The following is a 15,671-nucleotide window of genomic DNA, read 5'->3' as shown; positions in this document are numbered from 1 at the left end:
CTATGATTTATGGTCTTTATATATTCAGCCCATGTGATACAGGAAGTAGAGCAACGGTATAACGTCTGTCTTTTGATTAGAAACAGCTGCTGAATAGGGAAGCTTTGAGTAATCCCGAACTTTCGTATTGTTTCATGGAAATTTGTATTCCTTTGTATAATGTGAGGCTTATGAAAGACCTTTGCTGTGCCGGGCTTGTCAATCTTGCCATCTTCCCCATCCCAAATTATAACCATCCACCAAGTCAGCCGGTGGAATTTTCAATGAAGCAACCCCCTGGTGGAAGAAGTTCTGGCTCATTGAAACCCACATGGCCTGTTTCTTTGTTCAGGGTCTAGCTCAGATATGGGAATTTCTATACAGAGGGAGGTTGTACAATTTTGATACCAGAGGACAAAGTATGTACTTGTGGCCTACTTGAGAGTGGCCTTTGAGGAAGGTTACCCGCCACGGTCTTACTTCCGGGGAGCGAAGGTCGACTCCCTCCCTACCTATGGTGCATTAAGTTTGAAAGTCCTTATTGAAAGAGAAAACACAATGAATAGCAGAGAAATATCAGGTATCAATCTGAATATAGGAATTAGGGGAACCTCATGGGTTTCCAAGGGAATCAGGAAGGGAATCAAGGATGCCCTAATCACCCACTCCCCTAATCCTAAAAGAGGTGAGGAGGTTACAACTGATTGGTTATAGGTTAGTCCCAACGGAAGACCTGAACTATTATGTAGCACCCATTCTTTGTTTGTTTTGGTGATACAGCTGTATATTCTATACAGCTGTAACATATGTTATACAGTATATACGACTGTGAAATCCCTGGTTTCACAGTCTTACTGTAACAGATGCACACACACATTAATAAATAAATAAATAAATAAATAGATAAATAAACAAATATATATATATATATATATATATATATATATATATATATATACTATATATATATATATAGCGAAGTTGAGGGTGGGCTCTATCAATCCAGTAAACAGCAATTTGGTGTGAATGGGGGAAGGACAGTTCTTCATTCCTTTCAAAGTACTTTATTTAGCTGCGACGTTTCTCAAGACGTTTAGTCCCATTTTTCAAAGCTATATAATAAAAGAAACATACATTAAAAAAACAGACTCGGAATAAAATGAAAGAATAAAAAAGTTTTTTACATACAACATAAAATCATCAGTGCAATAAAAAGGAAGAGTTTACCAAATGGTGCTGAAGGCACAGACCGAGTGACAGTTCGGGCCAGGATCAGCTTCGACTTAAACTCACGAGAGGTATAGAGGTGTTGAGGTGGTCTGAGTATTTAGTTGAGGACAAGCTGTTTAATAAAAAGCAAATCCAAAATTGCCAGTTGTTGGTCGTTAGGAGTTCGGCCTATGATTTTAAAATCCTTGTAACTGATATCGAATTTACATATTTTTGCATGTTCACGTATGCAAGAGAATTCTGGATTTGATAATTTAACACCAGTTACAAGGATTTTAAAATCATAGGCCGAACTCCTAATGACCAACAACTGGTAATTTTGGAATCGCTTTTTATTAAACAGCTTGTCCCTCAACTAAATACTCAGACCACCTCAACACCTCTATACCTCTCGTGAGTTTAAGTCGAAGCTGATCCTGGTCCGAACTGTCACTCGGTCTGTGCCCTCAGCACCATTTGGTAAACTCTCTTCCTTTTTATTGTACTGATGATTTTATGTTGTATGTAAAAAACTTTTTATTCTTTCATTTTATTCCGTGTCTGTTTTTTTAATGTATGTTTCTTTTATTATATAGCTTTGAAAATGGGACTAAACGTCATGAAACGTCGCAGCTAAATAAAGTACTTTGAAAGGAATGAAGAATTGTCCTTCCCCTTCACACCAAATTGCCATATATATATATATATATATATATATATATATATATATATATATATATATATATATATATATATATCCAGGTTGAAGAGGTAAAGGCATGTCTTTCACAAGTATCGTTTATTAAACGACGTTTCACATCACATGATGCATCCTCAAGGCTGGAAATTATATATTAAGAATACTAAAATCATCACTCACTCATAAAAAATATAAAAAAGCACAACAGATATTTGACATTTACAAATATCTGTTGTGCTTTTTTAGATTTTATGAGTGAGTGATGATTTTAGTATTCTTAATATATAATTTCCAGCCTTGAGGATGCATCATGTGATGTGAAACGTCGGTTAATAAACGATACTTGTGAAAGACATGCCTTTACCTCTTCAACCTGGATGTTGGTCGGGTCTGCTACCCCTATGATTCTTCTATATATATATATATATATATATATATATATATATATATATATATATATATATATATACAACCTAGCCACCTGGGGGGGAAACCAAGTCCTTATGGGTGCCGGTCCCAAGCCCGGATAAATAGGGAGGGTTGGTGTCAGGAAGGGCATCCGGCTGTAAAAATCTGTGCCAAAACCAAAAATGGAATGAGCCGAAATATGGAAAGAGGTAATGCTAGGGCGTACTCCGTAAACGACGCACAGAGACATCGCCCTAACTCTGTGGTAAGGCGAGGGCTACTGCATCAGGAGCGGGTGCAGCTAAAGAAGCGAGCTCACATTGGGTTCAGAAGTATGTCAGCTAAATGTTGGGTCCATGACTGGGAGAGGTAGAGAACTGGCTGACTTGATGAGAGAAAAGAAAGTAGATGTTGTGTGTGTGCAAGAAACGCGGTGGAAAGGAAATAAAGCTAAAGAGTTGGGAGATGGATATAAGCTATATTATAGTGGAGCCAATAAACAAGGTAGAAATGGAGTTGGCATAGTACTGTCTAGTGAACTAAAGAACTCGGTAATAGAAGTGCATAGAAAGAATGACCGTATCATCAGATTGAAGATATGTTATGGAGGAGAGATTCTGAATATTATAAGCGCATATGCACCACAAGTTGGTTGCACAGAAGAAGAGAAGGGAAATTTCTGGAGAGACGTGGATGGAATAATGCAAGAACTGGAAGAGCATGAGAGGGTGATAGTTGGGGCAGATTTGAATGGCCATGTCGGAAGTGAAAATGAGGCGATTGGGCGGGTGCATGGGGGCCATGGAATTGGGGAGAGAAACCCAGAAGGAGAGAGTGTAGTGGACTTTGCTGTGTCATTCGACATGGCAATAGTAAACACATTCTTTGAGAAGAAAAGGGAACACCTAATAACATATAGGAGTGGGGGAAGGAAGATTCTCCCAGATACACTATTTCTTGTATAAAAGGATAAATCTGGTGGAGGTCAAGAACTGCAAAGTTATTCCAGGCGACCATGTAGCCCCCCAACACAGGCTGCTATGTATGGACTTGAAGTTGAAAAGGGAAAGAAAAACCAAAGACCTTACCTTACACCTTACACCTTACATCTTGTTCGGGTTGCCCCAGGTCCCTCAGTGTGAGGCACCTCTAATGTCTACCAGAGAGTTGCTAGTACATCTTCCGGTATATTTTGCATCTTCCAATCTTGGATGGTCTGGGATGCAATTTAGATATTTGTCGAGCTTATTCTTAAACACATCTACGCTCACTCCTGATATATTCCTCAGATGAGCTGGCAACGCATTGAATAGACGCTGCATTATCGATGCTGGTGCGTAGTGGATTAATGTCCTGTGTGCTTTCCTTATTTTTCCTGGTATAGTTTTGGGCACTATTAATCTACCTCTGCTTGCTCTTTCTGATATTTTTAGTTCCATGATATTTTCTGCTATTCCTTCTATCTGTTTCCATGCCTGAATTATCATGTAGCGTTCTCTTCTCCTTTCTAGACTATATAATTTTAAGAATTGTAGTCTTTCCCAGTAGTCAAGGTCTTTAACTTCTTCTATTCTAGCTGTAAAGGACCTTTGTACACTCTCTATTTGTGCAATATCCTTTTGATAGTGTGGGTACCATATCATATTGCAATATTCAAGTAAGTGGACTACGAACATATGTTTTATAAAGCATAATCATGTGTTTCAGCTTTTCTTGTTTTGAAGTGCCGTAACAACATTCCCATTTTGCTTTACATTTTGCCAACAGAGTTGCTATTTGATCATTGCATAACATGTTCCTATTCATCATCACACCAAGGTCTTTAACTGCTTCCTTATTTGTGATTGTCTCATTATTAGGTCCCTTATATGCATATAGCTTTCTTTCTCTGTCTCCATAATTTATTGATTCAAATTTATCAGAGTTAAATACCATCCTATTTACCTCTGCCCAATCATATACTTTGTTAAGGTCTCTTTGTAGAGCGTTCCTATCTTCATCACAAGTAATTTCTCTACTTATTCTTGTGTCATCTGCGAAACTACTCACTACCGAATCCTTCACATTATTGTCTATGTCTTCAATCATAATAACAAACAGTATTGCAGCTAACACCGTACCTTGCGGCACACCGGATATTACCTTGGTTTCATCCGATTTCTCGTCGTTTGCAATAACTATCTGTTTTTTGTTGTGTAAAAAGAAAAATTCTTTTAACCATCTTCCTACTTTATCCACGATATTGTGTTTTCTAATTTTCTTCGGCTAATATTATTAGGTCTACTTTATCAAAAGCTTTTGCAAAGTCTAAATAAACCACATCTGTTTCATTTCCGCTATTCATATTTTTGAATATGTTCTCACGGTGGACTAACAGTTGGGTTTGTGTACTTTTTCCGGGTACGAAACCATGTTGTCCTTTATTAAACAAATTATTTTTTTATTAATGTTTCATAATATTTTTCTTCATTACCCTTTCATACACTTTCATAATATGTGATGTTAGACTCACAGGCCTATAATTACTTGCCTCTAGTCTTGATCCACTTTTGAAAGTAGGGGTAATAATACCGGCGACATTTGTGCTTCAATCATAAATCTTGCCTGTATCTACACTTTGTCTTAATAATATTGCAAGTGGCTTTGCGATAGAATGAACTACTTTCTTTAACAAAATAGCAGGAATTCCATCAGGCCCTGCAGCAGCTCCATTTTTAATTTCATTAATAGCCTGCACAATATCAGCTTCATTAATATCTATGTCAGCTAAATATTCACTATTTTCATCTTAATTACTTTCTTTATTAGTCATTATCTTCATTATCTATTCTAGGGTGAATTCTCTCTTATATCGTTCTGCCAGTATGTTGCAAATTTCCTTTTTTTCATTCGTTAATCTCCCTTCAATTCTTAGAGGGCCAATTTCTATTCTTCTTTTATTCATCTTCTTCGCATATGAGTATAATAGTTTGGGATTTTGCTTGATATTTAATAGGGTTTTTTCTTCCAAGTCCCGTTTTCATTTTCTTTTGATTGTATAAATCTTTTTGTTCTGCATTTTCTATCTTACTTTTTAGTCTATAACTTTCCATGCATTTTTTTTTTTGCTAGAACCTTTGTTTTTTCCACTTTCTGATTTTCTGGAACAAGATCCTTCTGTCTCTTGGTATGCATGACTGATGTTTACTTTTCTTCTTCGGTATATATTTATCCACTATTTTCTCTAATATATAATATCTCCGTATTTACCTTTGATGTCATCACTTACGAAAATATTATCCCAATCTTTGTTTAATTCTTAATTTATTTCTGACCATTTTATATTTTTACTGTAGAAGTTGTATTTTCCATATCCTTCCCACTTTTTCATTTCTTGCTTATCTCTGTTTTCACTTGCTTTGGAATGGACTGTTAATTCTATGACATTATGGTCTGAAATACTCGCATTATAAACTATTATTTCTTTAACATAATTCATCTCGTTCACAAATACTAGGTCTAAAGTATTTTCCTTTCTTGTTGGCAGGTGATTTATTTGTTGAAGTTGTATTCTAGTAGCATATCTATAGCTTTTCGAATTGCCTCTTATCTTCTGCACTACTATTACTCTCTTTTTTATATGTATAAGTACATCCACAATCTCCTATTCGTTCTTTCCAGTCTACGAAAGGAAAGTTGAAGTCTCCAGATAGGAGAATAGTCCAGTCCTTGTGATTTCTACATATATCATCCAATTTTTCTATTATTAAGTCAAACTCTTTAGTATTAGGAGGTCTATATATTACTATGTTCATTAATTTTTCAGATTCAAATTCTACGCGCTATTAGTTCACATTCTGAGTTACTATATTTCTCATATATTTTTTCCTTGTTTTTTGTCTTTCCCATATATTGCGGTTCCCCCTTGATTCCTATTTTTTCTATCTGATCTATAAGTTTGAAACCCTTTTATTTGATCATCATTCCCAGTCTCTTGGGAATACCAGGTTTCACTTATATTCATTATATCTATTTTCTTTTCAATTTGGGTTAGTTCTTCTAAGTACTCTATTTTTCTTTTTGAGTTACTCGTAACTAAACCCTGCGCATTCATCACTATGATGGTTTGCGTGTTTTCTCCTTCATTTAATATTGGTAATAATAAGGCTTTTTCCCATGTCTACTTTCCCGTGCCTTTCTGGTACTGTTGTTCTTTTTTTTCATTTCCAGAAATTCTGACATTAAAAAATCCAACTTTTCCATAATATTTGTTCTTCCTTCATCATAATTATTAATTTTGTGTCTGAATCTGCAATTTTTCCTCCTATCTGCAATAGTCCCCTTGCATAATAAAAATCAGTTATTATCTCTTGAGTAGAATCTTGGAGCTGATGCATTGAAATTTTTTGCTGGCACCTCTGCATATCTCGTTGATGGCTTGCTTTTTTCTTTTACCTGATATTCTTCATTCCTCTCTTATTTGTTTTTTCTTTCTTATTTTGGATTTTATTGCTTGATTGGTTATTTATTTGATTATTTTTCATGGCTACAGGGTGCATATATTTACATTTTTTGTCGAACTTACATCCTTTTCCTTCTTTTAGGGATAAGGAAAATTAAATGGTACGAATTACAGAAGGAAGGGGATAAGAAGAGAGAGTTTAAGAGGAGGGTTTTGGAGGAGATTGATATAGGAATTGAAGATGTTCAAGAATGGTGGGCACGAAATGCAGCAGTAATGAGAAGACATGGAAAGGAGCTGCTAGGATAGACATCTGGTATCATATGGGAAGAAAAGGAGAGTTGGTGGTTGGTTGAAGACATTGAGAAAGTAGTAAAAGATAAGAAGGAGGCAAAGAAAAGATGGGAAGAGTCACAGTCAGTGGAAGACAGAAATAGGTACAGAGAGAAAAACAAGGTGGTGAAAAAGGTGGTAGCCCAAGCTAAAGCAAAGTCGTATGATGATGTGTATAATGAGCTGGGGACAAAGGAAGGATTAAAGAAGATGATCAAGCTATCAAAGGCTAGAAATAAGAGCACCAAAGATATAACACATATCAAACAAATAAAGGATCAAGAGGGTGTAGTGCTTAGAAAGGAGGAAGACATTGTGAAGAGATGGAAAGAATATTTCGAACAGTTGTTAAATGAAGAAAATAATAGACTAATAAGAGAGGATGGGCAAGTGAACATTGGCATGGTAATAAGGTTTTCTAGGCAAGAGGTACTAAATGCACTGAAGAAGATGAAGAATGGGAAGGCAACCGGACCAGACATGATCCCGGTGGAGGCATGGAAAGCATTAGGAGATGAAGGAGTGGATATACTGTACGATCTTATGATAAAGATCCTTGAACAGGAAAAGATACCAAATGAGTGGCGTGGGAGTATATTGATCCCAATTTTTAAAGGGAAAGGCGATGTCCAAGAGTGTGGTAATTATAGGGGCATTAAATTGATGTCCCACACTTTGAAGATACTGGAAAGGATGATAGATGCTAGACTGAGAGAAGAAGTACAACTAGGTAAAGAGCAGATGGGATTTATGAAGGGAAGGGGAACAACAGATGGTATATTTTGTCTGAGGCAAATAATGGAGAAATTCGGGGAAAGACAAAGGGACCTACATATGGTATTCATTGACCTTGAAAAGGCTTATGACAGAGTCCCGAGACAAGAGGTATGGAGGAGCCTGAGGGAGAAGATGGTGCCAGAGAAGTATGTGCGATTGATACAAGAGATGTACCGGAATGTATTTACCAGAGTGAGGAGCAGTGCTGGGGAGACAGAAGGTTTTGATGTGAGAGTAGGATTACACCAGGGGTCGGCTCTGAGCCATTTATCTTTAACATAGTGAGGATGTTATAATAGAGGAAGTAAGGGAGACAGTACCATGGAACATATTGTATGCAGATGATATTGTTCTGTGTGCAGAGAGCAGGGAAGATCTGGAAGTGAAATTGGAAAGATGGAGACAAGTACTGGAGGACAGAGGAATGAGAATAAGTAGATCCAAGACAGAATATATGTGTACCACCACTGAGGGGGATGATAGAGAAAGTATTCAGCTTGGTGGAGAGCAAATAAGGAGAGTTGATAAGTTTAAGTATTTGGGATCTTTTGTTAACGCTGGAGGAAGTATGGAAGAAGAAGTAAAACATCGGGTACAGGCAGGCTGGAACAACTGGAGAGCGGCCTCGGGAGTTCTTTGTGACAAAAGAGTGCCGCTTAGGTTAAAAGGAAAATTTCACAAGACGGTGGTAAGAACAGCAATGCTGTATGGTACGGAAACAGCAAGCATGAGAAAAGCAGAGCAGAAGAAGATGGATGTGGCAGAAATGAGAATGCTTAGGTGGATGTCTGGGGTAACAAGAGTGGATAGGATCAGAAATGATTACATAAGGGGGTCAACTAAGGTGGTGGAAGTATCAAAGAAAGTGCAGGAGGGGAGGCTGAGATGGTATGGACACCTGTTGAGGAGAGATGAGGACCACGCTGGGAGACATACTATGGGGGTGGAGGTGCAAGGAAGAAGAAAAAGAGGGAGACCAAGAAAGAGATGGAAGGACTGTGTGAGAGGAGACTTACATGAGAAGGGAATTGATGAGGCAGAAGCGCAAGATAGAAATAGATGGAAACGGCTCTGCCGAAACGGCGACCCCATATAAAAAATGGGAACAAGCTGGGAAGAAGAAGAAGAAGATATATATATATATATATATATATATATATATATATATATATTATATATATATATATATATACACACACACACATATATATACATACGTGCGCGTGTGTGTGGTACTATAACTGACATGTTTACGATGTCCTTTCAGTTACTTAATCAACCTGGCTGACAGTAAGTTACACTGACAGATAAGGGAGAGGAAGAGACTACAAACAGTTGTACATAAAACGTAGCACACTTGCAGCAGTAATTCAGGCCAGCACCAAGTATTTTCATTCGACAACAGCCATACAGACAGTGGAACGAGAGAGGTAAGCTTGTCACTTTCCCTGCGCTGCTGTGCGTCTCACAGATATACCCTCCTGTGTTCAGCGTTCACTCAGAATAAAAGTAAGTTAAAAGACTGTTATCTCTTTTCTCCGAAGGAAGAGTATACGCAGGTTTTGAACCATCTTGTCATTTGACATTTGCATTTTGTAAACTATAAAGGATCTTGATTCAATAGTGGCACGTCTTGCAAGTAGCCTACTGGTGCTGTAAGCAATGTTTTCCAAGCTGACTATTTCTTGAGTGCAAAATAGATTTCAGCAGAGAATTGGGCAATGGTAAATATTATCATTTGTCTTGGGTTTATGTGATAAATAATAATTGTCTATGCTCTGGGATTATAAAATACTTGTTAGGCATTGAAGAATAAGATCATTATTCTCTATGCTGTTGGGAAATACTTGATATGCTTCTGGCGAATTCAATTTCTACGAGAGGTTTTAAGGTCAACAAAAGGTATTTATATACAATTCCTTATTGATTATTCCTTTATGACTCAAGGGGTGGAGAAAAGCTGACCAATGCTGCCCAGGATGTTACCTTCAGAGTTTGTGTTCCTGTGGCAACACTGAAACAAATTCAAATAGTGTATCGGATGCTAATTGAATCTAATAATTCTTTACCAGCTGATGTTTGTGATATTGCTATTCATTTAGTAATTGCGTAGGGCCAAATCTCTTGATCGGGCGGGAAAGAAGAAGCGAGGAGATTTATCCCACAAGTTTGCAGGTCGTCGTAAGTTTTCTGCTATTTTGGTGAGTTTTTTTTTATTGCTGAAGAATTGTTCTTAATTTTTTTAGTTGCTGTAAGTGCATAGTTTTTAATTCCTTGACTGTGCTTTGTTTTTTCAGCCCTATGTAGAAGGCCTGTTGGCTTTGGAGGCCAGATTGGTGTCTGAGGTGTGTTTTGGGCAGGGGTTGCTTTCATTGCTTATTATAAATTAATTTTTTGCAAAAAATGGGACTAAAACAAATCTTTTTCAGCGCCCTCTGACCAATCAGCATCCGGGTCAGTCGACCAGAATGAGTCTCCATCGCAGATCGACGGTGATCATTCATCTTCGTCTCAGGTCGATAACAATGAAGCGCCGACAGACACCGACGATGATGCTCCGTTGAATATCGACGGTATTGTAGACGCTTTACCTGAGGAATTCTTCGTGAAGGTCAACCTCAGTGATGTCCACTTCTTGTTGTGGACGAGGTGAGGAGGAACTCTCGTCTTTTAAGTTTTCTGAAAAGAAAACTTTTGTGCTGGTTTGTCTGTGTCGTCCGTCCGCACTTATTCTTAAAAACTACTGAGGCTAGAGGGCTGCAAATTGATATGTTGACCCTCTACTCTCCAATCATCAAACAAAACAAATTGCAGCCCCCTAGCGTCAGTAGTTTTTATTTTATTTATGGTTCAAGTTAGCCATAATCGTGATTCTGGCAAGGATATAGGCCATGACACCACCGGGCCATGGTTAAAGTTTCGTGGGACGCGGCTCACACCACATTATACTGAGACAGCCAAAAGATACTTTATTTTCAGTGGGCCTTGATTATACGCTGTACAGAAAACTCGATTGAGCAGAAGAATATTGGCACATATTTTACTCATTAATTTTTAGAGTTTGATAAACTGTCTTCTGTCAAGTGTTACTTTATCTGATAATACTGCAAAATAACATAATCTACCTGTGTGTTCATCCATCTACTTATTATTCACTCCTTGAAGAGGAAATCTTCAAGGAGTGAATAATCATGAATGATACCTAAATAATGTAGTATGTCGGAATATGTCAAACGAATGAAGCAAAATAGAACATACTTTATATTTATATTTCAAAGACTGTATTATTCTGCTGAGCTTTACCGACTGTAACTTGATTCATTTTTTAGCTGTGGTGATATCACGCCCATCAACCCACCCACCCAACCTCTCCCATGATCTAAATTCGGGTGAGGACCAGAAACTCACAAAGTCCACAGTTATTACCAGAAAAATATCTTTCAGGAGTAACCCAGCAAACGGCAGCTATTACGAGCTCTTGGTCGATGACGTCAGCAACCTGAAGGCGTCGCCTTTCGATGGGGCCAAACCGACGGTCGTCCTGTGCCACGGGTGGCTTGGAAGTGGGAAATCCAAGTGGATTTATCAGGCCAAAACAGGTAGAGGTTTCTATTTTTTATTATGCTGTTACATGACGGGATTTTAAAGGAACTTTGAATAGCATCTGAGCCGAGAGATGGAGAGAAAATAAAACTTCTGGTAGTTAGTAAGAAAGTAGGTTTTTAAACCAGAGAGAGATAGCTATTTTGGTGAGAGATTCGCAGGCCATTTCTACTCCAGTAATATAAGTACTCTTATTCGAGGGGTAGACAGGCACCATTGCTATTTTGTTCCCTAAGGCCCTCAAATCTGAACAATCATTTTGAAATGACTAATCCTGAATCCAAGGTTTCAGAATACTGATTTAGATAGTAACCACCCAGCATAAAACAAATCGACCATTAACTGCAGTTTCCTTGATACCTATTAATTACTACTTCTTTAATCTCATGAAATTGTTTGACTTCATTTGTAACTATTTTTCATTTTCTGTTTCAGAATTTCTGAAGAACCAGGACTGTAATTTCATTGCCATTGACTGGCAGAAGATTGCTAGTCATCTGAATTATCCTGACGTTGCTAAAAATATCCCAGAGGTAGGAAGTCTTCCAAGGTATGAAGGTATCAAAGATAGAAAGTCTCCTATGGAAGGGAGGCATCAAATGTAGAAAGTCTTTAAAGTAGGAGGGCATCAAAGGTAGAATGTCTGCTGGGGCATGAAGACATCAAATGTTTAAACACTAGTTATATATTTCTTGATGTTCAACAATCCTAAAAATGGAAAGTATCTTTTGTACAACCTATATACTTGTGTTTACATTTTAGCATTCAAAATTGCTTTGTAGGTAGGGAAGCATGTCGCTGCATTTGTGGACTACCTCCACACTGAAGGTGGTCTCAACGTCAATACACTCTATGTGACTGGCCATTCATTAGGGGCTCATCTTGTGGCCATCATGGGGTCAAATGTACAAAATGGTCCTGTGGGTAGAATTACAGGTAAGGAATTTTAGGCATGTATATATTAAAGTCTTATTTTTTATTTTTTATCCTATTAGTTATTGCTTAAGTTTGCTGGTAGTTTGTAGTCTGCCAACGCTCTTCTTGCGTGCATTTGTGTGTTTTTGTTCACTGATTAGATGCTGCCAGAGCAGATGAACTTGAAGTCTAATTGCATCTTCATTTTGCACTTCTTAATGACATCTTAACCTTTGCACGCTTACGTCCAACATTTTTTTTTTTATTATATCTGCACCTTCCCCTTGACTTAAATCCAACATTTATAATATCTGCATTATTCTTAGGTTTAGATCCAGCTGGGCCTGGATTCGAAGACGCTCCTGATGAGTTTAGGCTGGACAAAAGTGATGCAACTTTTGTGGATGTCATCCACTCAAATGCCTGCCCACTGAGTGAGGTAAATTCCATTGAAACTGATTTATTAATTGTTATAATGATTTAAGTAGTATATGAAATTATCATCATCATTGCCAGATTGACAGCACTCCTATTCATTGGGCCCATTCTCTCATCTGTTCTTGTGAGAGCAAAGAAATTTGCAAGAGCCTCAAGTTGATCTTCATCTTCTTCCCAGCTTTGCTTAGGTCTGAATGGCTCTTATGGCCATGTTGACTTCTTCCCTAATGGAGGAAAGCGACAGCCTGGCTGCACAGCATTGGGATACTTCCTCGACATGTTGGGTAAGTTATATTATTGTTCTGATGAACAGCACCACTAGAACTGCAATTTTGAATATTATAGCTACCTCTTGTAGTAATAGACTAGTAAACATAATTGTGGGTATACCACTTTCAAAATACACAAGGTTTAGTTAAATATTTTTGTAGAATGAGTTACATTTAACTCATCAATGGCCATTAAAGATCTGAAGGTTATTTTCACCTTCACCAAATATTAATAGGCAATGTTGATGTCTAATTCAATGGAAAGCAGGTTTTTCATGAACCTTACAGAACTCAACTAAGGACCACTCAGCAGGAACAAAACAAAGCCTTGTGTTCGGAATCAAACCGCATTCAGACAGAGCTCAGACCATGTTCAGGTGGTTTGGTCATGTGAAATGAATGGATGAAGATAGGCATATGGGAGCTGCATGTACTTAAGAATTTTGAGTAAGACGGAGGAGAGGGAGTCAGCTAGATGATAGAAAAAGTCTAAATGGAATCAGGGGTCTTATTCTTCTCTGGAGCCACCCAGTGTTAAAGGAAATCTTTATCCATGTAAAAATATAAAGACAAAGTTTTCTTTCATTAGCCAGAAAGGCTCTAGGGTACCTGGCAGTGAATAAACCAGAGTTGAATAGCAACAGAAGCCCAATTTAGTTTTTCCTATAACACAAACAGGTAACTGCAGCCATGAGCGCTCGCGCAAATACTGGATAGAGAGTATAAACGGAGCTACACCATTCACGGCAGTGCCTTGTCCTGATTTGGACTCTTACGAGGCAGGAGACTGCGTAGATTGTGGGCCGGGATGCCTCGACATGGGAGCTCATGTCAATACTCAGTAAGTATCGTTCAGTACTGAATTCTAGTGCTGCTTTCTCACATCCATTAACTGCCCCTGATGGGGTTTGACGCCTGCAGTCTTATTAGCTGTCAGTATAACTTGAAATGTGTCATATGTGAATAGCTTAGAATAGTGCAAGAATGAAAGTCTGGAGAATTGATAAATATGCAGGCTGGTACAGATACAATGACTTCAGTTTCGTTCCCATACTTATTCTATGATTAGTGCTTTATATAAGGGTTACTGACTTATTAAATATCATAGTATCGTCAATTCCATTTTTCATAATGACTAAACATTATGATTCAATATGTAGACATGTATATATATTCATATATATATATATATATATATATATATATATATATATATATAAATATATATATATATATATATATATATATATATATATATATCTATATATATATATATAGATATATTATATATATATATAATATATATATATATATAGATATAAACTATATATAACATACATATATATATAATATATATATATATATATATATATATATATATATATATATATATATATATGATGATTATAATCACTTTAGCACGTGATTCATTTATCACACATTCCCATCCAAAGGCGTGAAAAATAAGAGACAGGGTGTAGGTCCTGACCGGTTTCGGCTTTATTTTCAAGCCATTGACAAAGGACTGATACATAGTATTAGAATTCACGAGTATATATACTACAAAGACAATACTGACGAACATACACACAACCGTTTGAGACTGCAGATCCACCCACAGGCAGGTGTCAAGGTAGGAGTGGCTTTCAAAAATCATTAGGCTAAAATTTACAATAAATTCTCAAGGGATACTACCGCTTAGGGTACAAGTCCACACCTGACAGGTGTCAGGGAGGCGGGGTTGAACATCTCATTACCACTACTGCCCGCCCCCTTTACTGTGTTTACAAATATAATAATCCTATTTTTCATATATCTCTACAGCCAACCTTAAAATTTAAACAGTTTACAAATTTCTTTTGATATTAAAGGATCAAGTTTATACATTCCTTGACTGATGTTCATATTATTGTTGTAACTTTCTTTTATAAAACTAGATTCAATGATATTCCTTTCCAATGCATTATTAGAACACACCAGCTTTTTTTGCCCCTTCCCAGTTAATAGCATGATTGTTCTCACTAACATGTACAAATATACCACTATTTCCCTGTGCATATCTCACACATTGTTTATGTTGTTCTATTCTTTTTTGCAGTGCTTTCCCCGTTTGACCAATGTAAAAGTTGTCACAAGACTTACACGGGATTTTATATACACATCCCTTTAGCATTGTCGGGGGAGTTCTTAATAAGTACCTGTTTCATTGTTTTATTGTTTTTAAAAACTACATTAACACCAAAATTCTTCAGGAGATGTGGGATATCTTTCATATTACTATTATAAGGTAGTACAAGCAAATTTTTGTTGTTGTAAGGTTGTTTTTGATTTTGATACGTGGTCTTTTTGCCGCTTTTAATGCATTGTTTAGTACATTATCTGGATATTTCAGTTTCTTGCCTGTATTCCGAATCTTATCTATTTCCTCATCTATATATTCTGGGCTACATACCCGTAGTGCTCTTAAAAACATGGAAGCAAACACTGATCTTTTAACCTTATTGTTTTGTCCAGAATAGAAATGTACAATAAGGTTAAAAGATCAGTGTTTGCTTCCACATTCAGATCTTTGGTAAACAAAAACTTATTCACGAAACAT

General features: G+C 37.0%; 1 protein-coding gene across 1 annotated transcript; it reads left to right on the top strand.

Annotated features, from left to right (window-relative positions):
* The first annotated feature begins 537 nt into the window (after window positions 1–537).
* Window positions 538–13,917, top strand: LOC135209853 (inactive pancreatic lipase-related protein 1-like). The gene is made up of 8 exons (XM_064242613.1): window positions 538–664; window positions 10,277–10,496; window positions 11,292–11,446; window positions 11,886–11,983; window positions 12,233–12,386; window positions 12,692–12,804; window positions 12,982–13,087; window positions 13,751–13,917. Exons 1-8 carry the CDS (start codon window positions 538–540, stop codon window positions 13,915–13,917), a joined length of 1,140 nt encoding a protein of 379 aa, XP_064098683.1.
* The last annotated feature ends 1,754 nt before the right edge of the window (window positions 13,918–15,671 follow it).

This window comes from Macrobrachium nipponense, chromosome 38, assembly GCF_015104395.2.
Source record: "Macrobrachium nipponense isolate FS-2020 chromosome 38, ASM1510439v2, whole genome shotgun sequence".
Classification (NCBI taxonomy): domain Eukaryota; kingdom Metazoa; phylum Arthropoda; class Malacostraca; order Decapoda; family Palaemonidae; genus Macrobrachium; species Macrobrachium nipponense.
This window is presented reverse-complemented; position numbering and strand designations above follow the sequence as displayed.